This window comes from Leuresthes tenuis, unplaced genomic scaffold (assembly GCF_036924035.1).
Source record: "Leuresthes tenuis unplaced genomic scaffold, fLeuTen1.0.hap1 SCAF_3, whole genome shotgun sequence".
Taxonomy (NCBI): Eukaryota; Metazoa; Chordata; class Actinopteri; order Atheriniformes; family Atherinopsidae; genus Leuresthes; species Leuresthes tenuis.
In genome coordinates, this window is record NW_027325357.1 from 37660839 (window position 1) to 37687050 (window position 26212).

The 26212-nt window shown below is 42.1% G+C and overlaps 1 protein-coding gene across 1 annotated transcript in view; it reads left to right on the forward strand.

Annotated features, from left to right (window-relative positions):
- The window catches only part of nfasca (neurofascin homolog (chicken) a), a 162616-nt gene that overhangs the window by 63750 nt on the left and 72654 nt on the right, over positions 1-26212 (forward strand). The window contains 1 exon segment of the mRNA XM_072382975.1: positions 17642-17816. Coding sequence (XP_072239076.1) covers positions 17723-17816 — 94 coding nt within the window. The 5' untranslated portion in view covers positions 17642-17722.

Here is a 26212-nt window from a genome sequence, read left to right on the forward strand (position 1 = left end):
ATACTGTATGCTAAAACAACTAAATTCCAACTAAAGCTATGTCTTAAATTGTATTTGACAAAAGGCCCATCAGACTATGTCACCTTGTGATCACCTCTAAGGCATTTCCAGGCGGCTGCTATGATATGATAAAGTCCTCATTGAATAACCCCAGCATCTGATAATTTAATATATTTTTACATAGTATTAATTTAGGACAGCAGCTAGTAGTATTACACAAACAGTTATCAGTTAACGACAGCACTTCTAACAAACTGCAAGGACAGTACTGCACGTGTGGCTGCTGCTGCTCTTCTCTGGCACTTAGAATAGGACTTAGAATAGGAGCTGAGAGAGGTGTTTCTGCAGTGGGAGTTCTGCTTGAGTGAGCATAGCAAGGCGAGTTTATTTGTAGAGCACAATTCGTACACAAGGCAATTCAAAGTGCTTTACAGCTACATAAAATCAATTATCAATCAATTATCTTCCGTTTCTCCGGGAGCAGAAAAGCGCAGACGTCCCTGTCCCCGGCCACTTCCTCCAGCTCTTCGAGGGGACCCCGAAGCGTTCCCAGGTCAGCCAATAGAAATAGTCTTTCCAACTTATCCTGGGTCTTCCCCGGGGTCTCCTCCCAGTGCCCGAAACACCTCATCAGGGAGGCGTCCAGGGGGCATCCTAACCAGATGCTTGAGCCACCTCATCTGGCTCCTCTCAATGCGGAGGAGCAATGGTTCTACTCCGAGCCCCTCCCGGATGACCGAGCTTCTCATACTATCTCTAAGGGAGAGCCCAGACACCCTCCGGAGGAAGCCCATTTCAGCTGCTCCGCGATCTCGTTCTTTCGGTCACTACCCACAGTTTGTGACCATAGGTGAAGGTAGGGATGTAGATTGACCGGTAAATCGAGCGCTTCGGCTTCTAGCTCAGCTCCTTCTTCACCATGACAGGCCGATGCAGAGCCCGCAACACTGCGGACGCTGCACCGATCCGCCTGTCAATCTCCCTCATCCGTCCCTAACTAGTGAACAAGACCTAGAGACGGTAACTCGAGTCATGTGACTCGACAAGAGTCGCACTTAAGTCGCACAAGCGAAGACTTGACTTCAGACTTGCCCACAAAAGACTTGAGACTTGACTTGGACTCGAGGTTTGGGACTCATAAACATAAAATCTTCATTTTATGAAATCATTTTTTTCTGATCTTTATTTAATTAAATTTGATGTATGACACGGCTGATGGCAGGCTGAGTGCAACATAACCTCATGCATGCGTGCAGCCACTGATATCAAAACTACTCTAACCATGGCAACGTCACCTTATCTGGAACTGCCATATGTTGTCACATTTGGCAATAAAGCATCCACGCAGTAGTGGTGCAACGGATCATCTTTGATCCGTGATCCGTTCGGATCAATATCTTCGGTTCGGCACGCACGTGAAAAAAAAGTTGTGTGCATGTTCAGTCCACTCACAGCGTGGTCATGACGAGCGGAAGAACGGAGGAGCTTGAACGCCCCAGCGTTATTTAAGTCCCCTGTATGGGGAAAAGAGGTTAGTGGATAAAACCGTGACTTTGTGTAAGCAACATGGCACAAGAAAGTCAAATGACAGTGGAAACACATCAAGCATGGCCACGTATTTGAAGCAACATCACTCCGGTGTTTCACTGACAGGAGTGAAAACGAAGGCTGCTGAACAAGCGCATATCACCGCAGCAATTATGCAGCCCCTTGTTGCACGATCCGACATCACAAACACATCACAAACGCTATGGGTGTGTTTATAGGTGCAGACATGAGGCCAAATTCGGTTAAAGGAAGGAAATATACCTTTTTATGTTGCACTTTAAGTTGTTTTTAATTAATTATGTTAAAAATAAGATATGCCTTGTGGATATTAAGATGATTTTATATATTTTAATTTCATATTTTAAAAGTGTTAATAAACAAAAACACCAAACTTATGTTAATTTGTCTTGTCTTGTCTTTTTTTTTTTTTGCTGATCCGAAAAATGATCCGATCCGTGACTCTGATCCGCAAAACGATCCATTTTTTTGTCCGTTGTAGCCCTACCACGCAGACAGCAAACAAGCGAACGGCCATTTGCAAAGTGTGTGGTATCAGGATAAATGATGCCAGCTCAACTACGTCCAACTTCATTAGGCCCCTAAAAAGGCACAAGGACAGGTCAGTCTCTTTGTAATGTGAAAGGGAAACTTAAAGTGTATCGACAGCTAGCAAACTAATCAAAGTAAACAGTGTTGTAAACTATATTCAGATTATAGCTTCATTGTTCACTACACAGCACTGCTGATTTATCTGCAGCAGCCTGTGAAATTTGGGAAGGACTTTGGTTAAGTAGCCTAGGTCAACAGTTACTAAATGTATTGCTAAGCCAATTCTACGTGGATGTAGCTTAATGTAAATCTATTTGCTGTTTTAAAATAGCCTACTTTTACAATTTCAGGGACACCTGATAAAATTCCAGGTTGACAAAAAACTGAAAAATGCACTGAAATTGCGCTGAAAAATGTTATGCATGAGAAGTTCAGGCGACACAGTCAGTTATTAATATGTCTGCTAATGTATCCTGTTAAAATACATTTATATACTTCAAACAAGCTTTCATGGTGTTTCTTCACATTGGATTGAAATAGCCCTCTCAAGTGACCATGCTCTGATCAATTTTGATCCTGCAGTGTATAATAATATTACATATATTGATAATACAGTACATGCTTTCAGTCCATAACATACAGCAATACAGTCTTATCTAGACCAAATGGCATGTGTCTAATGATAGAACGTTCATTTCAGTCATTTGAGACTTACCTTGGACTTGGGTCAAAAGACTTGAGACTTGACTTGTTATTGGTCCTCAAAACTTGAGACTTGACTTGGACTCAAACAAAAAATACTTGAGACTTGACTTGGACTTGGAAAAAATTACTTGTGAACATGTCTGACAAGACCCTGAGATATTTAAACTCATTCCCAACCAAGAGAGGGCATTCCTCTTTTCCGGCTGATGACCATGGTCTCAGATTTGGAGGTTAGAGCTGAAGATCATGGGCCGACAACGCAAGCAGAGCCACATCAGACCCAATTCTGAGGTCGCCAAACCGGACCCCCTCAACGCCCTGGCTGCACCTAGAATTTCTGTCCATAAAAATTATGAACAGAATCGGTGACAAAGGGCAGCCCTGATGCAGTCCAACTCGACTTACTGCCAGCAATGTGGACCAAACTCTGACACCGGTCAAACAGAGACCGAACAGCCCCTATCAAGGGGCCCTAGAAATGGGAGGGGCCACATCTGAGCCCCCCGACTCTGCTTCCTCATAGGAAGGTGTGTCACAACATCCCTAGTTGAGGTCATCAGAGCCCCATGTTTACGGGGCACCCCCTATGCCGCCAGATGGTGAATAAGAATCTCTTCTTGGCTGTTCAGAAGTCGTTTTCCAAGGCCTCATCAAACTGCTAGTCCAACGCCTCTCAAGGAGACTGGTTCTGGAGCCCAAACTGTGCGTTGAGGTGAATCCAACTATTCTAGCCGGAACCTCTCAGTCTCGCACACCAGCTCAGGCTCCTTCCCCAACAGAGAGGTGACATTCCACATCCCAAGAGCCAGCTTCAGAAGCCGAGGATCAGACCGCTAAGGTCTCCGACCAGCTCACACTGCACCCAACCCCCTCGGCTCCTCCCATGGGTAGTGAGCCCGACCTGGCCCCATGGGTATAGGCCCGGCAACCAGGCGCTCACTACTGGGCCCCACCCCGAGCCTGGCTCCAAGGGGAGGCCTCGGTGACCCACGTACGGAAAAGGGAAAACGTCTTTCAAGTGTCTTTTTCTTCATAGGGGGTCTTATGAGCTGGTCCCTCATTTAGGATCTGTTTGCCTTGGGTGACCCTACCAGGGGCTAAAGCCCTGGACAACATAGCTCCCAGAATCATTCGGACACGCAAACCCCCTCCGCCACGTTAAGGTGACAGCTCATGGGGGGGCAAATAAAATCATTAAAATATAAAAATAATCATTAATTAACTAAATTAAAAGTGAAGAGTGCAGATAAAATACTTTCATTTGTCATATGCACAGCTAAATAGAATTATTTTCAGCCTGAATTTAAACATTGTCAGAGCTGAGTCCTATCTCACATTTTCTGGAAGACTGTTCCAGATTTTAGGAGCATAAAACTGAAATGCAGCCTCACCTTGTTTAGTCCTGACTCTGGGCACCAGCAGGAGACGTGATGTCAGAGATGTACTTTGGTGCTAAACCATGAAGAGAATTCATGAGCAGAGCTGTTTTAAAGTCTATTCTCTGAGCGACAGGAAGCCAGTGCAGAGACCTGAGCACTGGACTAATATGGTTGTATTTCCTGGTTCTAGTCAGGACTCAAGCAGCAGCATTCTGGATGTACTGCAGCTGTCTTACAACCCATTTAGAACCCAGTGAGCAGGCCGTTACAGAAGTCTAACCTGCTGGAGACAAACGCATGGATTAGTCTTTCTAAGTCTGGTTTAGACACTATTCCTTTGATTCTGGTTTTTAGATGGTAGAAATCTGCTGATGTTATTGATTTAATGTGGCTGTTAAAGTTCAGGTCTGAGTCCAATATTACCCCTGGATTTATAACTTGATTATTAAGTTTTAGAGAGCGTCTCAAGGTGACTGATGACACTTTCTCTTTGTTTCTGTGGGCCACACAAAAAAATTTCAGTTTTGTCTGAGTTTAGCTGGAGAAAATTGTTTTGCATCCACACACTGATCTGTTCGATGCAGTGACACAAGGTATGTACAGGCCCGTCAGTGACATGTAGATCTGAGTGTCATCTGCATAGTTGTGGTAGGACACATTATAGCTGCCTATTAGGTGGCCTAATGGAAGCATGTACGGATTGAACAATAGGGGTCCCAGGATTGACCCCTGGGGAACCCACAGCTCATAGCTATTTGGTCTGGGACACAGTTACCAATTTCAACAAAATGCTCCCTGTCCTCGAGATAGGACTTGAACCAGTTGAACTCAGGTCCAGCAGAACTAAAACCGAGACTTTGCCTGCATCTGTGTTCAGGCGGATATCGTTTGTCACCTTGATCAGAGCTATCTCAGTGCTGTGGTGGGGCCTAAAGCCTGATTGGAAAGTATCAAAAGCATTGTTAGACAGGAGAAAGTCAGAAAGCTGGACTTTGCCAAATTATGGCAGGTTTGATATGGGCCGGTAGTTGTTCAGTGCAGTGGTATCAAGGCTGCTCTTCTTTAGAAGAGGCTTAATTACAGCAGTTTTTAAGGCCTTTGGAAATGTTCCAGTCTTGAGTGAGATGTTAACTAGATGAATGAGTTGTGGTAACAAACTGCGCAGCACAGACTTTAGAAATCTAGTGGGCAACTCATCAAGACAGCACATTGATGGATTCAGACTGCAGATGATCTCTTTCCCTGTTTTGTCAGTGGCAGGTGTGAAATGTGTCAGCTCTAGGTGTCTAGCTGGCCTCAGAGTAGTTGTTTGTGTTGTGGTAATTATTGCATTTTTAATGCCTTGAACTTTGTCATTAAATAATATTTCCAACTCATTACACATAGATGTAGAAATGAGTCCTAAAGGCAGTGAAACTGGAAGGTTTATTAATCTGTTTACTGTAGCAAACAGGACACGAGAGTTGTTACTGCAGTTTTTAATGGTTTCAGAAAAATAAGTCTCCCTCGTTCTATGCAAAGTCTGGTTGAAAACACATAGCTTTTCTTTGTAAATCTCATAATGAACCTTGAGCTTTGACTTGCACCATTTCCGTTTGACTCTCCAGTACTCCCTTTTCTGTGCCCTGACCAACTCAACTTTAACCATTCTAACCTTGACAGGAGCAATGGGTCTTTATGAGTCTTCCCAGAACAACTGCAGACCGAACTGCTGGTTTGGGTGTAACAGACAGGTCAGCTACATCGACGACATCCACATTTGAGATAACAACACACTTTGAAATGAGCACATCTAGAGTGTACCCTCTGCTGTGGGGGGACTCAGTCAGATGCTGTGTTAGACGAAGCATTTCAAGGACAGCAGTGAGTTATTTAGCTTGCTTGTTATGGGCTACATCCACGTGCACATTCAAGTCCCCTGTTATGACTAAACAGTCAAAAGCAGTGCACACAATTGAAAGTAATTCTGTAAAGCAATATTACCTTTTGTGAGGAAGGAAGCATAACTTCTGACTTCTAGAATCTGTCTTTAGCTATATATTTTATCTATTATTTTTTCTTCCATTTAAATCAAGGAAGTAACAATGATGGATTCAAATATCTACATTTGTTCATTCTTTCTGTGTGAACATCTCCATATGAACAGGTAAATTTCCCTTAAAGGTGACATATTCTGAAAAAAAAAAACTTTTTTTCTGTTGTTAGGAGCATATATTAGGGTATCTTTTTTTTTTTTCCCCTTGTCCTGTTCAGCATTATGGCAGCAGAATTGTAGTCTGAATACCTTTGATGCCAAACAGATTTGCTTTGCCAAGGGAAGTTTTATAAATGTAAAGCTCCCCTTGATGCCCATTTATTTATTTCTGTTTACAATATATGACATGTAATAGAACTGAACCGGACCGGGGGACAAGGAAAGAAGAAGAGGAAAGAAGGGGAAACAGAACAAAAATAGAAACAAAAACCAGACAACCAGCTGCTACACCTGTAAAAAACAAAACAGACAACAATCCATGGCCTCTGAGGGGAATACAGCCTTAGCGCCACCAGGAGCACCTGAAAGCAGACAAGCAGAGAAAAAACAAACACACAACCAAACAAAAACAAGCACAAGAAGCGGTAATCGCATACAACACAGCTGTGAATATAGATGACCTGAGACGACATGATAATACATCAACTGCTTAGCGACCATGCTACTGGACTAATAAATGTGTGTGTGTGTGTGTGAGAACATGCAACACCCATGGCACAGGACCTACATGGTAACCGTGCTTAGTTATGAGTGTATAAGTGTACAGAGCCACAATCCACAGCCCCCCCCAGCAATCAGAAGCAGGCAGAGAGGGCCACAAGACCCAGGCCACCAGCAGCCCCCACAGAGCACAGAACCCAGGAAGCCCACCACAGGGACAACCACGCATCCACCCAGAAGACTGCAGAGGAAGCCCCCGGACAGAGCCCCCATAAGCATAGGGCAGAGGCCCTCCGGGAGCCAGGGGCAACAGCCCACCGACCCCGCCAGGCCCCAGCCGCCCAGACATGGGCCGTGCACTGGACCCGGGCCCCGGGAGCCCGAGCGCCCCCAAACCCCCCGGCAGAGGCCCCACCCAATACCCAGGAGGGCCAAGCACCCCAGACAGCAACACAGTGGGTCAGCGCCTGCCCCAGCGCCCCTGGCCAAGTGCCCTGGGAGTCAAGACGTGCCCACAGGTGGGTGAAGTCGCGAGCAGCGGGGAGAGGCAACGCCGCCCCCCCATCGGGAGAAGCACAAGCAGGCCAGGTGACAGCAAGTCCCAGATCCAGGCCCAATCATCACCACACACACTTTCACGTCCCATACATCCACACATCCTCCCTCCCTCAACTCCGCTGGGGTGTAGCGCAGCGGGCATCAGGGGGCCAGCAGCCCCCCAGCCACCACAGACCCCGAACCAGCAGAACAATTAATTAATCCTCTTATATATTATATATATATTAGGGTATCTAAACTCGCCAGCATGTAAAAAATTTCCCCAAAACATAACCGTGGATTTTCTTTTTGTTTCTCTTTCTTCTTATTTTCATTTCAAGATTACATCACTCCTTGAAGCTTCAGTTGGTAACTTGAATAAAAGTAACTTATTCTAATATTTCCTAAAACTGTCCCTATGACCAGACAGCAAGACATCAGACTTGTAATCTGTGAAGAAAAAGCAGCTCCATTGACCCCGCATACTGCCCCTACTTCGATTTTCAAGAATTTACCATGACCGAGACAAAACAACCAATCAGAGCAGCGTCTAATGGAGTGTCTGACATCTGTCAATCACTCCTCACACACATGCTGCGACCCACCCCTCCCTCCGCTCATGGTGCCGGCTGCCACACTGTCAGAACAGCTCTGTGGGGGTTCCGGTTCCGGGTTGAGATGGAGTAGACGTACGTCGAGTCTCGCTCCTGCAACTATTGACAATTTTACGTTTTAAGACCCCGAAAGTCGCAGCAAACCGAGAGTACTCGAGTGATTTAGTCTGTTTTGATTAACACACCACGGAAATATGTCGACATATGCAACCAGACAGAATGTGAAAGACCAGGGTGCTAAAGTCAATCCCTCACACGAGGCAGATGATGAGTTTAGCATGGCGGCCATTGCTAACTTCTTGGAAGAACACCGCCAAGCCCTCTCCGCTGATTTTAAAGCTTCTATTTCAACACTCGAAGCAAAGTTGGACCATGTCCACACCACAGTGTCAGACCACACTCAGAAGATAAATTCTCTTGAAGCAAACGTTAACTTAATAGACGAGCGTTTGTTGACATTGGAGGCATCCTGTGCTACGCTAGCGGAGACCAATGCTAAGCTGTCGGTGAAACAACATCAGAGTGGTTGGCATACCTGAGTCAGTGGAGGGGCCGCGGCCCACCACCTTCTTTGCAGAGCTGCTCATGGAGATTTTTGGTAAAGGCTTCCTAGAATTACCGCCTGAATGTGACAGAGCTCATCGTACACTATCCGAGAAACCGAAGCAGGGGCAGAGAGCACGGCCCATCATCATCAGGCTACACAGGTACCAGGTGAAGGACAGTATCATACGTGAGGCCCGAGCCAGGAGAGACAAGCTACAGTACCGCGGCTCCCCCATCTCCATCTACGAGGACTACGTTCCGGAGGTGGTAGAACAACACCAGAAATACCAGGAGGTGATGTCGGAGCTCTACAACCTGGGCTTCAAGCCTGCACTGCTATTCCCTGCCAGGCTTTTCATTGTGATGAAGGATGGAGGTAGGAAGAGGCTCTCTTCGGTCCCAGAGGCTAAAGGCTTCATAACATCCATCCACATGGAGGAGACCTGACGACCGCTATTAATCACACCGCAGATGAGCCGTTGTTGTGTGAACTTCTAATGTCTAATTTCCTGAAATACTTAGGGCATGAACAACATGATTAAAATTGGTAAGGTCTTGACACAGTTACAGCACCTTAAAGGGGACGTGGTGTTTCTGCAAGAGACACATCTCAAAACATCTGACATACCACGTATTAAGAGGGCATGGATAAGCCATTTATTCCATTCAAAATTTGCAGATAAAGTTAGAGGGGCAGCCATCATTATTCATAAAAGGGTCCTGTTTGAGCCAACAAATATAATTGTAGATACTGATGGCCGTTATTTCATAACTTCAGAATATACCAGTGGTATATTCAGTTTATGCACCTACCTGGGACGACGACCAGTTTTTCTTGAGGCTCTATGCAAAAATTCCAAACGCTGACAGTCACCGCATTATCATAGGTGGGGACTTCAATCTGGTGCAAGATGTGACTCTCGATAGATCTGCCCCTACACAAATCAGCGAACATAGTACAAACATATGCCTCACAGTTGGGAATTTCAGATCCCTGGAGGTTTAAACCCCCCCATGGTAGAGCTTTCTCCTTTTTCTCCCATGTCCATCACACATTCTCCCGAATTGATTTTTATCTACTTGATAATAATCTCTTAGACTGTGTGAATGCATGTGAATATCACCCAATAACCACCTCCGACCATGCTCCTACCACAGTTGATATTAATTTACAGCGGGATGCAATTCCACATGCACTATGGAGGTTTAGTTCGTACTTGCTGTCGGATAATAGATTTAAAGATTTTGTTGCGACTCATATCCGTTCTTACATAGAGTTTAATGACACCCCTGATGTCAGCAGTAACACTCTGTGGGAAGTGCTTAAAGCTACTGTTAAAGGACAGGTGATATCCTATACTTCCCAAATGAGAAGGGCTGAACGGACTAGGCTGATGAAATTGCAGACGAGCTTCTGAAACTTGATGGAACCTACTCCACCTCTCCGTCCCCTACCCTCTATAAGAAATGGCTACTACTGTATTCGGAACATGACCTGTTAATGACACGTGTAGTGGAGAGGCAGCTGTGCCAATCGAAACAAACCTTTTTTGAGCAGGGAGATAAGGCAGGGAGACTCTTGGCACAGCAGGTTCGAGCTACTAGTGCTTCTAGATTGATTCCTCAAATTAAACTACACACCTCAATGTGCCTCAATTACTGCAACAACCTCTAACCCTTTAGACCGGTTAACATATCCTCAAATTGATGTGACTATTGCCAGAGAACTGGGTAGACCCAACTCTTTGTTGGAGGTGCATGGGGCAATCAGTGCTATGCAAAACAGGAAGTCTCCGGGACCCGACGGTTTTACAGTCGAGTTCTTTAAGGCATACTCGATGCTATTAGCCCCCATCCTTGTGAGAATGTTCAATGATTCCTTTACTGAAGGTAGATTACCAGCAACTTTGTACGAGGTATCTATTTCATTGCTTCTGAAGAAAGACAGAGATCCTATCTCCTGTGGTAACTACAGACCAATTTCGCTTTTAAACATAGACTGTAAGATTCTGGCTAAGGTCTCTGGCCCTCTGTCTCCAAAGTGTGATGTCATCAATAATTTCATTAGACCAGACAGGCTTCACATTAGGAAGACATTCAGTATTCATCACCAGAAGGCTGCTGAACATAATACTCTCGCCCACTCTCGTCTAACACTCCTGAAATTATAGTGGCGCTTGATGCTGAGAAAGCCTTCGACCGAGTGGAGTGGAGCTTTGTGTTTTTTATCTAACTTCATCGCTTGGGTTAAACTTCTGTATGCAACCCCATCCGCTTCTGTAAATACTGACGGCGTCCATTCACCATACTTCCCTCTTAAACGTGGGACCCGGCAGGGTTGTCCACTTTCACCCTTGCTGTTCAATATAGCCATCGAGCCACTAGCCATCTGGCTTAGAAACCAGGATGAGTTTGAAGGCATTACTCATTAAGGTCTAACCCGCAAACTCACCTTATATGCCGATGACCTTATTTCAAACTCCACAGTCTCCCTCCCCTCAGTTTTATCAATTCTGAATCAGTTTGGGAACTTATCAGGATATAAATTGAACATTCAGAAAAGCGAGCTATTTTTTGTTAACGATTTAGCGAGGTCACTCCCACAATCCATATTTCCTTTTAAAATAGCTGAAGAGGGATTCAGGTATTTGGGGGTCTTTATAACTAGCTCCTCCAGGGAACTTTTCCGGAAGAATTTTCAGCCACTATTAGATAAGTGCAAATCAGACTTGTCCAGATGGGCTGCCCTCCCCCTGTCCCTTGCAGGCCGAGTTAATCTTATCAAGATGGTTATTTTTCCAAGATTTCTGTATCTCTTTCAACACATCCCAATATGTCTTAATAGATTTTTTTTTTTACTAATCTTGACCAACAATTTAATGCTTTTATTTGGCATAATAAACCAGCCCGTATTAAGAAACATGTTCTCCAACTTTCTAAACCTGAAGGGGTATTAACACTGCCAAATTTACGTCACTACTTTTGGGCCTGCAATATAAATAAACTTCTATACTGGCTCCACAGTGAAGGTACAGATGCCTGTCCACCCTGGGCTCGCACTGAGATAGCTTCTTCTTCCTGCTCCTTACATTCTATGATTTGCTCACAGCTCCCCATAAGTGCCCATAAGGTCTCACCTACTCCGGTCGTCACCAATACAATTAAAATTTAGATCCAGTTTAGGAAGCAGCATGGCTTACATAGGGCTTCGACTCTTGCCCCAGTTTTGAATAACTATGCATTCCTTCCTTCCTGCTCTGACCCCACTTTTCGTGTATGGTCAGATAAGGGCCTCAGAACACTTAATGACCTCTATGACGAAGGTGTTTTCACGTCTTTTGCATCTCTTTCAGACAAATACATGCATTACTAAACATAAGAAAGATCAGACCATACCTGACCCAACATGCCACCCAACTCCTGGTGCAGGCCATGGTCATCTCCCGCCTTGACTACTGCAACGTTCTCCTAACTGGTCTCTCAGCCTGTGCTGTGAAACCTCTGCAGATGATCCAGAACGTGGCGGCGCGTCTGGTCTTCAATCAGCCTAAAAGAGCACACGTCACCCCTCTGTTCATTGAACTCCACTGGCTACCCATCAAATTCAAGTCACTGATGTTAGCCTACAAAGTGCTTAATGGAACGGCTCCCATCTACTTGAATGCTCTTGCAAAGGCTTATGTCACAACTCGGTCCCTCTGTTCATCCCAGGATTGTCGTCTAGCAGTGCCTACACCACGCCTAAGACAATCCAAACTCTTTTCATGTGTCGTCCCACGATGGTGGAATGACCTACCGAGTGCTACCAGAACAGGGGCGTCCCTGTCTATCTTCAAGAAGCTCTTGAAAACCCAGCTCTTCAGAGAGCATCTCCTATCCTAGCACTTACCTTCCACTTACCTACCCCCGCTATCTCTGCACTTTATCTTTCTGCACTTCTTTCTATGCCTACACCCTATCTCTACTCTGTCACCTCTGACAGAGTCAGACTAGTGGGTTCTTTCTATGTAGTTTATTGTTAGCTTTTTATATAGCTTGTTAAATCTTCATTTGTAAGTTGCTTTGGATAAAAGCGTTTGCTAAATACATAAACATAAACAAATACAATTTCCCCAATAGCCACTTTTTTCGGTACCTCGAAATGAGACACTTTATTCAAAAGCAGTTCCACATTTCCCAATCCGCCCCCCTGAAGCTGAAATGGAATTTTTGTCTCTAAACTTGCAACAGAAACAACTGATATCTGTCATTTACAATAAGATTGCTCTTCTGAGTCAAGCCTCAACTATATCATCTAAAAGTGCATGGGAAAAGGATTTGGGGATGGATATAACTGAGCTCCAGTGGAGGGACATTTTAAAATTGATCCATTCTTCATCTATATGTGCCAGGCATGGTCTATTGCAGTGGAAGGTGCTTCATAGAGCCCACTTCACTAATGCTAAACTGGGTAAGATATATCTTAATCACGGTGACACTTGTAATCGTTGTAAACAGTCCCCAGCCAACCATGCACACATGTTCTGGACGTGCCCAAAACTGACTAACTTTTGGTCTGATATATTCCAAACTCTCAAACAGGCTCTCAATACAAATTTAGAACCGAATCCCCTGATTGCTCTTTTTGGTCTTCCACTAACTAAAAATCTTCCCACAACTATACAGCGTGTCATGGCCTTTACTACCCTGCTTGCCAGGCGTGCAATTCTCCTCAAATGGAAACTTGTGTCTCCCCCGACTCATAATAGTTGAGTACGTGAAATTTTACTGTCTTAAGTTAGAGAAGTTAGGGTTTTCGCAGAAGGGATCTTTGACAGCATTCCACGAAACCTGGAACCCACTGCTGGGTTTGTTAGCTTATATTGTGTCAATGTTACTCCTGATGACGAGGACACTTCTTAAAGGTTGGAAAGAGAGGAACCCCCCCCCATTCTATTTTTTTTATTTTTGTTTTGTTTTACTATTCTAATGTTTTACTATATTGTGTCCTAATGTACTTAGATTATCTACTTGTTGCTATGTAACAATGTACTTTTCAAGTGTGACTGCATCTGACATGGGTTGTCAGGAGGGATAGTGGGGTTCATGTCGGGGTATTGTCTTGTTCTGTTTTTCTGATGTAGGATGATGCTGAGTCACCTTCCTCTACTGTCTGCAGAAAATGAATAAAGAAATTTGGAAAAAAAAAAGAACAGCTCTGTGAGCAGCGACAGGAGGCTAGTGAAAGCTATGGCGGAGCAACAGCCATCCGGGAGGAGGGGCTTGGAGGCAGGGCATGAGTGCACCGGAGAGGGAGGGGGGGTGATGTCAAGCCTGTGTTGGTTCAGATTTTCAATCTAAGTCTGTTCTCTTCTCCATCTTACCAACTGTAGCTTTAAATTGACTCCACCTCCTCTGTTAAGCCCCACCCACTCACATCCACCCTGCTGGATGGTTGAAGCCAGCTTCTGGTGGAAATGTTCTGCTGTCAGCTGTACTGAGGAGCATGCATCTTCCATCTAGCAGCAGCCTCAGAGGATATAAGAGCCCAGTGGATAAACTATATCTGAGGCTAATGTTCCAGCAGAGTTAGCTAAAGACTGTGAATGTGCAGCAGCTACTTTTCATCCCACTGTTTTAACAACTTGGTCCAGTTCAACGCTGGACTGAAGAAACTGAGCCACAAAGAGGGATCAGTTCCAACTCTCAGAGCCTGAACTTCAGAGCAGGGAAATGGAAATATCTGAGAAATAACTCCTCATGGTTTATTTATTGATTTATTTCTTCCTTTAGCAGCAGCTAACGCTAACAGCTTAGCTAATGAAGATGACGTACACCAACTTCGAAGGAGTTATTGCCGTTCCTTTCTGAAAGATGAACATTATTGTTCCCACATTACTTTGTTAGCTGAAGCTTTATAGTTGAACGGTTCCGTTCTGTAACTCATACAACCTGCAACTGTGTGGATAAGGTGTGTTTTCCTCAGTCCTCAGGTCCTCTCCTGACTCTCGTTGCCACTTGAACGCCATGTACCACTCTCTGTGTGTTAATATTCAATACAGTATCTTAGCTCTTTCTAGAACTGGTAACACTGCTGCTTTCAATTCTCACATCTTTTCAACTTGTTCCTTCACACCATGATATTTTTTTAACTTCTCGTGTTCCTTCTTGATGTAGCTGTCACTTGGTGTATCAGTAAGTTGATGTCTCGCTCAGTCCGGGCATTCAGCATGATGACATCAATGTACAGGAGGTGGCTGATGGAACCGGTTTCCATAGCCAGTCTTTGTGATGATGTGGCTGAGGAGGTTCAACCTATGCAGAACGGCAGTTGGGACAGAGCATTTTCTTGGTAGATACCACATTTGACGTTAACTTGTGTAATTGGCTTGGAATTAGCCTCTAGGGTGTCTCCAACAGTCCCATTCTGTTCTTATTGAAGGCTCTTTGTGTCCTGTTGATGTTGTAGGGCTTCAGGCATTTCAGTATCAATGTGTGTGGCATTGAGTCGTAGGCTTTCTTATAGTTAATCCAGGCAGTGCACAGATTTGCATGCCTGATCTTACAGTCTTGAGTGGCAGTTCTGTCCAACATTAGCTGGTGTTTAGCTCCTCGGGTGTTACTTCCAGTTCCTTTCTGGACCCTGCTCATGTATTATGCTATGTCCCAAAATCATTTTATCCGCTGTGATGCCTGAGAGGAGCTTTCATTTTGTACAGAGGCAGGTTGTTGGCCGATAGCTGGATGGAACCTCCCACTTCTGAGGATCTGTCAGTTAACTAGCATCTGCCACTAACTTATAGCTGCTAAACAATTTCCCTCTCAGATCAAAACAGTAGCTATCTGCACTTCCGGGTGACGATCACGGGAAAAAATCTTGAGCATGCGCAGAACGCTCGATCACATTAAGTGGGCAATAGGATCGAGTTATCTTGGGGTCTTAATTCGATCGCAAGTAACACGATCCGATTCGATTTCTTGTCGGATTAAGCTTGTTACATGAGCTGAATAACTCAATCTTATTGTAATTTAGCCATTAATCTGATGTGATTGCCCGCATGTAACCGCACTGAATGACCACTGTGCTTAAACCAAAGGTATTTTTAGTACAGCCTGTGTCATACATCCCAATAAAACCAGGAAAGGGCAAAAAATGGCAACATATTTCTGCATGTATATTATTGATCAATGTACAAAAAAAAAAAATCTTAAGTGCAGATGAGACAGCTGTACTCTACTTGTTCTTCAAATGTTTTTCTTTAACTTGTATTTCTGGGGACAAGGTTGCACTGACAATGATATTTAGAGCCAGTGCAGCATATTCACTGAATAGTTATGGCTGGTTTTAAAGTGATCTTCAAAATGCACAGTCCAAATCTAAACACCCTCCCCCATCCCCCTTCCCCATTGCATTTTTCCACAGACGCACCATTAGCACCCAACACAATCCACCTGAAAGTGCATGCTTTTCATGGACAAAGAACAGGCATAGCAGTAAACCTAATGACTTAAAAGGAAATATTGCAATACTTAAAAAATAAGACAATGGCATGTCCATCTATGCAATTCTGTTGATGTTATCAGTGTGTACTGCAGTGCTTGAAATAAGTGAACTGCTTTCTACAACTCCCTTTCTGAAGAAATTGGGATGTTGTAAGAAATATAAATAATACCGAATGCCAAGATTTCTACATGTAAGCCTGCAGTCTGAGTTCTGTAAAAATGTTCAGTTATGAGGTCTTTGTAATATGATGGAGCTTGGTCATTAGAAGCTTTATATTTGAGGAGAAGAATTTTAAATTTTGTCCTGGATTTTACAGGGAGCCAATGAAAAGAAACTAGGATCTGAGAAATATAATCTGTCCTTCTAGTTTTATCAGAAATCTGGCTGCAGCATTTTCCAGATTTCATCTGGTAACTTCATTGATAGGTACAGCTGAGTATTATATGCATAGCAATGGAAATTTATGCTATGCTGTCTAATAATGTTACCTAATGGAAACATGTATAAAGTGAAAATAATCGGTCCTAGCACAGAATCCTGAGGAACTCCATGACTTACTTTGGTGTGTGAGGAAGATTCTTTGTTTGTATGAAATCTATCAGATAAATATGCCGTGATCCATCCTAATATGTGTTTTAATCCAGGAAACAGGATAGAAACAGTCTAAACCTAAATCAGATTCTACAGAAACTCCTGAAGCTGCTGTACATGATGATACATTAGCAACAATTGTTGGAATGCAATATTTTCTTTCTTTGATAGAAACATTTGTCACTGAGAGTCAAAGGAATACATGGCTCAACAGAGCTAGGACTCTTTACCTGGTTACAGTGCAATTATGACACCTAGGGTTGTTCTTATTCTCTTCAGTCAATGATGAATAACAAGTAGTTCTATTTTTGTGAAAGTTTTTTTATGTTATCAAACTATCATTCTAGAGTAAGTTTTTTAGATTAGTGGAACGTCATTTTCTTTCAAGATTTCCTAACGTGTGCTTCAAAGCACATCACGTTTTAAACACACAGGAGTCAGCCTCATTTGACTGATAACTTTCTTTTTCACAGGGGTAACATTTTCCACTGTTGAACACATTAAGAAGTAATGTTTATATAACTGCCCTTTGTTGTATTGGCACATGGCATTGATGAAAAATAGTGTTGGAATTGAACCATTAAATTTGGTTACAGCTTTCTCTGATATATACATATATTGATGACATAACTTTGATGACATAACAAAGGTTATTAAATGATAACAAAAGACAAAAGAATTGTGAGGAAATAGTTAATTGTTTCTATATTTGAATGTTTATCAGGTATATTTTTTGCATCACACGTTCCTGTGAAGCAGCTTATATATGGAACCTGATCCTCTGGGCATCCTATCTTCCCCTTGGCTTTGTTTCAAGTAGTTTTCTCCAGGGAGCCTCAGAGCAGCTATGCTATGAATGGAGCCCACAACTAAATTCTCTCTTGTGCCAAAAAACATTTGTAGAGCTTAGTTAAATGTGTTTATGCTGGTTCTATACTGTATACGCTACTAAATTGTTCTCATCCTAACCATCTTTCTCTGCCTTTTCTCATAGGTCCTTGCCACAGCTGTCAGAAAAACCATCTAACCATTCAGGAGAGGCTAGGATTTAGAGTAATTAATTGAAGGGGGAGAAATGTGGGGGCAGTGCAGGCATGCGGTCTTGACTCTCATGTCATTTCTGCTGCTACTGTGGCAAGAGGTCGCACCCATAGAGGTTCCTCCAGACCGTAAGTAACTCAGCAGTCTCTATATCTCTATTTGGTCAATATGTCACCGAAAATTGTGATGCAAATGCTGCTCCAAAAAAACTATAGCTGCTACATTGACTTATTTGGCTTATATATTTGTTCATACAGGTTTATGTTTGGTTATTACATAAAGGTGATATTAGGACTGCTGAAGACAGAAAATAGCTCCATCCCATATAGTGTCAGATTCTTCAAATAATTTTAGATCTCATTTTTACAAACTGACACAGAGCAAAAAGCTGTTTCAGATTAACTCATCAAATAAAAGGTAATTTCTTTTAGAGTTTAGTCAAAGGCAGACAACCATTTTGCATTTCAAATGCATGAAATTTCTAATTTCCCACAACATCAAGCTTGTGGGAAAAAAAAGTTTTAAAACTACAGGTCTGCATTTATAATCTGGGCGGACAGAAAAGAGTCTACTGTTGAGACACTGTTGATGGTTAATTCAACATGAATAATAAATTGCAGGCAGAATATTTCTGACCTTGTTGTGTGTGTTGAAGCTGTTGTGCAGCTAAACTCAAGAGTTGAACTTTTTAAATTGTGACATTGTTTTTTTTCCCTTAAATGCTGTTATAAAAACAAAATGTGATAGTACAGGTATAACCTAAAAAGTAATATAATGTGGCACCAGTGAGAGGAGTTCAAACTGATGATAAAAGGAGTTCAAACTTTGGCAATAGCTGTTAATGACTAAGAGTGGAAGGCCAGCAGTATCTCTTCCTGTACCACCTTAGATTGCAGGATTATACATTGTTGCACAATTCCAGAAAAACAACCTTTTACATCAGACTCATGACTTAAGGTGCAGCTGCAACACAAATAACAATAACACAGAATGGTTAGGAACATGAACTAAGAAGAAACATGACCATGGGGGACATTAACTTGCATGCCATAGGGAGTGCAGGGTGACCACTCTGTTGTGCATGCCCCGATATCTTGATCTTTAGCATTAAATCTGACCTTTTCCTCACATCTTATGGAAGTGAAGCACTATAATATTAAGGCGCTTTGACATGGGATTAGGTTGGTGCTGTGCTTCTGAACCTCTTCATGTTAATGTGTTGCAGAATAGATTTGCGCTTCGCTGGGAGCAGTTCAGAGTCGTCTGTGCACTCCTCACTGACTTTAAAGTGGACCTAGCTGATCATAGCCAGTCAATTCTAAATCTTGGGTAACTCTGGATTAGCTTTGCACACTTCATAACTCGTCATAAGTGCTACTCGTCTCCTCCTCCTTAGTAACAGTAAAGCCAGGACTTTGATATGATAACTTGAGAAATACATTCTGCATAAAACCCCACAGCTGATAAACAAGCTACTTCCCACATATCTTTTTGGTTACCTTGCACCTGGCACTAAATCTGAACACCATCTGCCTGTGTGTGCCCTCTCCCCTAATCTTTATTCTACCCCTGCAGAGAGCACAGCGCAAACCAAATCCTATTTAGTTTCAAATCTTTGTATCAACATTTTGTCATTTCATCTTCAAATTTAGATTTAGCTGTCTATTTGTTTGTAATAACAGCTGGATTTAGCTCTTTTGGTATGTATATTTGCTTCAAATCTGAAGAAAAAGACAACTTTGACCTCTTTATCATGCACATAATTTTGCTCTACATATTGTGAAACCAGGGTGTTGCTGGAGCCTTGGCAATGATTCCATTAACATTTGATTATCATGCAAACAGACTGCTATATGTCCCTGAGCAATAGTGTGGGTCGCTTCCTGCTGCAAATGAAAAAAAGATTGGTCTTCATTGATTCAGCAAGCATGCATTAATATATTATGTAGATATGCTCAGATACATACACATGTGCACGCACCACACCCACACAACAAGACTTATTTCACACTCCTCTATTATGAGCAGAATGAAAGCCAGACTGGATGCTATTGTTAAATGGAATTCTGAGGGAGAGAACAAAAGCACAAAGAAAAAATGGGAAGACCTTCCTTGTCTATACACACCCTCCTCTTTCATAGCAAAAGAAGTGTTTTTGTTGTAAAATTACTAAATATTTGATACTTAAGGGTCTTAAGGACACCTGTCTTTTAAATTGCAGACATAAACAGGGGGGGGGGGTGTCATACACACACACACACCAGTCAGCTGTCAATCGCACTGTTGTCTCATTGTCTGTCCCCCATGGTGTCATCTTGCTATGATTTTTTTCCCCCCACAAGCCTGACCTTTTAACCTTGCTCCTGATGCTCTTTTGATCTGACACACACACTGGCACACACACAGGGGACATTTAGATAATACCATGACAACCTAGTGACCTCTTCTTCATGGATTCACCACGCTGTGATAGATAAGATATTTTGTTAATTTATGAGATAAGAATTTAGCAGTAAATTTGAACATTTATCAATTAAATTTAATTAAATTTTATCATTTTATTGCCAAATTATAACAAAATCATCTCAAGGCACTTCAAAGACACAGCCCAATTCAAGCTAATTAGAATCCAAGTCATTGTAATACCATTTTCCCATAGTAAACTACATAAGAATGAATGGATGAAGGGATGGATGTTTAAACACAAATGACCCCACCTGTCATCTGCTATGATAGTATAAATAGCATCAAACCCAATCTGGTTACATACACCTTCTATATGTAAAATTCTTCTCAGAAGCCGTATAGTCGAGTAATGTAAATTCAAAAGTTATTAAAAAAGGTCAGACAAGACAGGGTTATGAGGGAACACTGTTACTGTAAATCACTGTAAATCACTGTAAATCACTCTCAATGCCATAAGTCAGCACAAGGTCAAGGGTATGATTAAGGCAGTGAGTAGGTCTGTGAACACTTTGAGAAAATCCAATAGAGTCTAACATAGAATTAAAGTTAATATTTAGGCTGTCATTTTCAACATCTACATGAATATTAAAGTCACCCACTACAATGACTTTATCTGTACTCAGCACTAACTGGGATAAAAACTCTGAGAATTCAGACAGAAACTCAGAATAAGGGCCAGGTGGACGATACACAACAACAAACACAAGAGGTTTTTGTGATTTCCACTTTGGGTGGGAAAAACTGAGAATCAGAGATTCAAAAGAGCTAAAACTAATCTTGGGTCTAGGACTGATTAGTAACCCTGATCTGAAGATAGCTGCCACTCCTCCTCCTCTGCCTGTGGTTGGAGGAACATGAACATTTAAATAGTCAGAGGGAGTTGATTCATTAATGCTAACATGATCCTCCTGCTGCAGCCAGGTTTCTGTAAGACAAAATATATCAATATGATGATCACAGATCAAATCATTCACTAACAGAGACTTCCAAAGGAGAGATCTAATATTCAGAAAACCACATTTAATAATTTGATGATTTTGTTCAGTTAACTCTGCATCCTGGTCTCAACCCTGAGTTGAGACCAGGCCAATAAATTTGGCCATATATCTAGAAATGAGAGCTGCCCCCTCAAAAGTGGGGTGGATGCTATCTCTTCTAATCAGACCTGATTTTCCTCAGAAAGATCATACGACAGCTTGTTATGACACAATACAATACAGTTTAAGTCAATAGGTGTAGTGAGAGCCCCCGTTTACCTGCCTTCCTTGTCTCTTTCTCTGCAGCAAACTGCTCTCTCAACTCTTTGCACATCCCCACAGTACACAAAAATGTTCATGCCATGGCTTACTCTCCCTCTCGGTACAATAATAGTTATACAATAATAATAATGGAGTATACAATTAAGATCAGCTTTATTGTCATGCTGTCATGGCCTCAGACTCAGGACACAGACGCAGGGTCAGTTCAAGATAAGGCAGGATGAGGAGCTCCAGGCAGAGCAAAGGAAATGGCTGTGAAACTCCTAAAAGCGCTCTCCTCAGCAACTATGGCGGAGGAGAGTGCAGCTATGAAATTTTCTAAACAAAAACCCTCTCCACTCTGGGAGGAAAACAAAGGCTATTAAAGATTACAAAATAAACTCACGCTCTCTTGCTGAGGCGGACTTGAACAAAAAGATGCTCTCTTAAAAACAGAGGCACTATGAAACTTAACAATTGACTACAGGCACACCTTTAACAGTGGCACAAATGTCTTTCAAGAACCAAAACACAAAATGTCTCCACTAGCGGAGGAACTATGAACATTAACCTTAAACGAACGCAAAAGCTCCGCTAACGGAGATGACTATGACAAGTTACAACAGAAAACACTCCAAAAACGGAGGAACAAAACAAGGTTGTGAATCTTACCGTGATAAATAAATAGACTATGGCTAGGAATAAGTTACAAACAAGATAGCTCTGCAGGAGGATCGCTCACTGCAGGCTCGAGGAATCTATGGCTGTGAAATCTATGAAAACTATGGCTCAAGGTAAGGCTGGTAATGAGGTTAATGGAAAGAGACAACATACTGGCATAAGACAAGGGGAAACGCAGACTATTTGAACACATGAGGGACCAAGGGGAACATGTGGAAACACCTTGGGAATCAGGGAAGACAATGAGACACTTGACACGGGAGGAAGGGCAAGATACCTGAAATGAGAGGAAGTTAGTGATTTTTCTAAATAAAACAGGAAATGACGAGACAAGACATGAAACAGAACGTAAATCATGACAGATGCATAGTCATACACCCGAAATTTCTCCTCCGCTTTTAACCCATCCAGGTTGGCACTTGTTGACACACACATGAAAATGTACAGGGTCACACATTCATAGAGACAGATGCCATACACTGGAGAGGTGGGCAGCACCCAGGGAGCATGGTGCCTTGCTCAAGGGCACCTTGGCTGTGACAAGGCAGTTTCACCAATCTTTTTGAACCGCAAACCTTCCTTATTGTATAGCCCACTCTAACCACTGAGCCACGGCCGTCCAATGAATAGTATTTTCAATAAAAAAGGATACCCTCATCAGTAATCATTAGAACATAGACACACAGTACAGTGTATGTACCCACGTGTGTGACCTGCCACTGGAGTGGCTCACTCACATCAGCAAGCCTGGCTAAGAAGCAGCTCATTCAGAAATCTGAATTCATCAACACTTGATATTTAGTTGCTCCTCTCTTTATTTTGGTTTTGCACATTTAGAGAACATAAGTGCTCTATTTGTGTTAATGGGTTCTTTTTTAATTGTTACCAGTAGAAGTGTGAAAATGTGCTGTGAAAAAACAACAGTAGTAAAAAGGAAGAAAACAAGACTATTACACAGAGAACACTGGCCTTCAAACATCTCATGTGCAGCTCCCCCAAAGAAAGCACAATGTGTTACAATCTATAAATAACATGATCTAACTCACAACTGGTGTGTTGTCTTTCTTTTGGTCACTGCTGATCCCTGCTGATGTGGAAACTTCTTACAGGTGAGTGTCCAGTTCCTGTTTCATTTTAAATTTCTTTCATATTTACCTAGACCTTGCATAGATAAACACTAGACTTAACTGTAAGTCATCACAGTGGCTCTTAGCTGGTCCCCAAGCTCCACATTTTCCAACCTTATAGCCTACATTAGATTATGAGGACAGTTTGTTTTTACCCATTCTCCCTGTGAGTTGTATATGGAGCCATATCAGGGCCATCATTTTTGGTAATTTGAAAAGAATATTTAAACTAAAACTCTGATTTTGAATTTGAAAAACAAATTATTGTGTTCAAAATAACAATATTTCACTTGAATTATTTTTCAAATGTTTTTAAATTTAGGATTATTTTCCTTCAGCTTCAGCTTTCATATTTTCAGATTCAGATATTGAGTTTTCAGATCAAACCTTTTTTTAGTTTAAGATGTTTTTTCACCTTCAGATAATTTTTTTACACTTTCAGATTCCTTTTTTTTCCAGTTTCAAACTTTTGGCCCTGATCTGGTTTGAGGGGCGGGGCTTCGGATGACAGGGGAGTGGGATCATGAGCGACAGCTAGCTGACAGGGCTCAGGGCAGGATTAATGTGATTCCTAGTGAACATAACATGTGCCTCTCACAAAGTTTGGTTATTTAAGCTGTCAACTTGTGTCGATCCTGCTCTTCTACACATTCCCAACCATCACATTAGTAAACACACAGGATTACTATAGAATGTGTCGATGTCACTAACAGATGACCCACAAAACTACAACAGAACAATATTAATTCAGTTCAGTTTTATTTATATAGCGCCAAATTACAACAAATGTCATCTCAAGGCTCTTAAATAATATAGTCCAATTCAAGCCAGTTGGAATTCAGTTCATTGTAATCATAATCCAAGACAGAAAAGAGGGGACAACACCATTCAAAGGATACCTGTTGGAACAGGGAAACACAAGTTAATAACCACAATAATGTCACATGTACATAATATCATTTGAGAAATTAAACAGGGGAAAAAGAGAGCAAAGTGAGGAAAGGTGTGACAGATGAGGTCCCCCATGTCAGAACCGGGGTTGGTTGTGCGAGGCGTGGTGGGAGTTAGGACTCAGATGCAGATAATTCCAAAATAAAACTAAATTTATTTAAACAAAGAGAACACAAAGCGTGGATGGGCCAGAATACAAAAGGATTAACTATGACAAAAAAACAAAACTTGACTATGGCTGTGAAAAAAAACTATGAACATGAACCATTAACAAAACAAACCTGACCACATGAATGATGCTGACATCAATGACGATGAGAGGACCTGGAAACTAAATACTGTGGGGAGGTGATTGGTGATGGAGTGCAGCTGTGAACAAAGACAGGTGACATGGATGAACCTAAGATGTGGCCAGAGTGACTGGGGAAAAACAATGATAAAACTAATGACTTAACATAAACCTAAAACATGAAAAACCTAAAGTCATAATAGAAAAAACAAGAACTAAAAACATAACAAAACCAACAGACGTGACACCCCAGCAGTCTAAGCCTATAGCAGCTTAAATATGGGATGTTTCAGGATTATCTGGGCCATCCCTAACTATAAGCTTTATCAAAAAGGAAAGTTTCTGCCTGATCTTAAAGGTAGAGAGGGTGTCTGCTTCCTGAAGCCAAACTGGCAGCTGGTTCCACAGAGAGGGGCCTGATAACTGAAGGCTCTGCCTCCCATTCTGCTTTTAGAAACTCTGGGAACCACAAGTGCAGTCTGAGAGCAAAGTGCTCTGTTGGAGAAATATCCAACTATGAGATCTTTAAGATATGATGGAGCTCGGTCATTAAGAGCTTTATATGTGAGGAGAAGAATCTTAAATTCTATTCTGAATTTAACAGGGAGCCAATGAAGAGAAGCTAAAACTGGAGAAACATGATCTCTGCTGTTAGTTCTCATCAGAACTCTGGCTGCAGAATTTTGGATAAGCTGGAGGCTTTTCAGAGAATATGTGGGACAGCCCAATAATAAGGAATTACAGTAGTCCAATATTGAAGTAACAAATGCATGAACTAGTTTCTCTGCATCACCCTGAGACAGGATGTTCCTGATTTTAGCAATATTACGAAGGTGAAAGAAGGCAGTCCTAGAAACCAAATGATAAATTCTGGTCAAAAATAACTCCAAGGTTCCTCACTGTAGAACTAGAAGCCAAGGAAATACCATCTAGAGTAACTATATAACTAGACAATTTCTCCCTGAAGCGCTCAGGTCCAAAGAGAACAACTTCAGTTTTGTCTGAATTTAGAAGCAGACAGTTCTGAGTCATCGAGGCTTGTAGTCTGACCAGCCTATTGGTTTCATCTGGTTTCATAGATAAGTACAGCTGAGTATCATTAGCATAACAATGGAAATGTATGCCATGCTGTCTAATAATGTTACCTAATGGAAGCATGTATAAAGTGAAAAGAATCGGTCCAAGCACAGAACCCTGAGGAATTCCATGACTTACTCCAATGTGTGAGGAAGATTCTTCATTTACAAGAACAAACTGGAATCTATCAGATAAATATGACTTAAACCAGCCTAATGCAGTTCCTTTAATCCCAATAACATGTTCAAGTCTCTGTAACAGAATGCTGTGATCGATCATATCAAATGCAGCACTGAGATCCAACAGGACAAGCACAGAAACAAGTCCGCTATCAGAGGCTAAGAGGAGATCATTGGTAACTTTCACCAGTGCTGTTTCTGTGCTATGATGCACTCTGAATCCTGACTGAAACTCTTCAAACAGATTATTTCTATGTAAATGATCACAAAGTTGAACTGCAACTATTTTTTCAACAACTTGAGACAAAAAAGGGAGATTGGATATAGGTCGATAATTAGCCAACACTTCTGAATCAAGAGTAGGTTTTTTAAGTAAAGGTTTAATTACAGCAACCTTAAAAGTCTGAGGTACATATCCTGTCAACAAAGACCGATTGATCAAATCCAATATGGAAGTGTCAATTAAGGGGAAAACCTCCTTGAACAGTCTGGTTGGGATTGGGTCTAAAATACAAG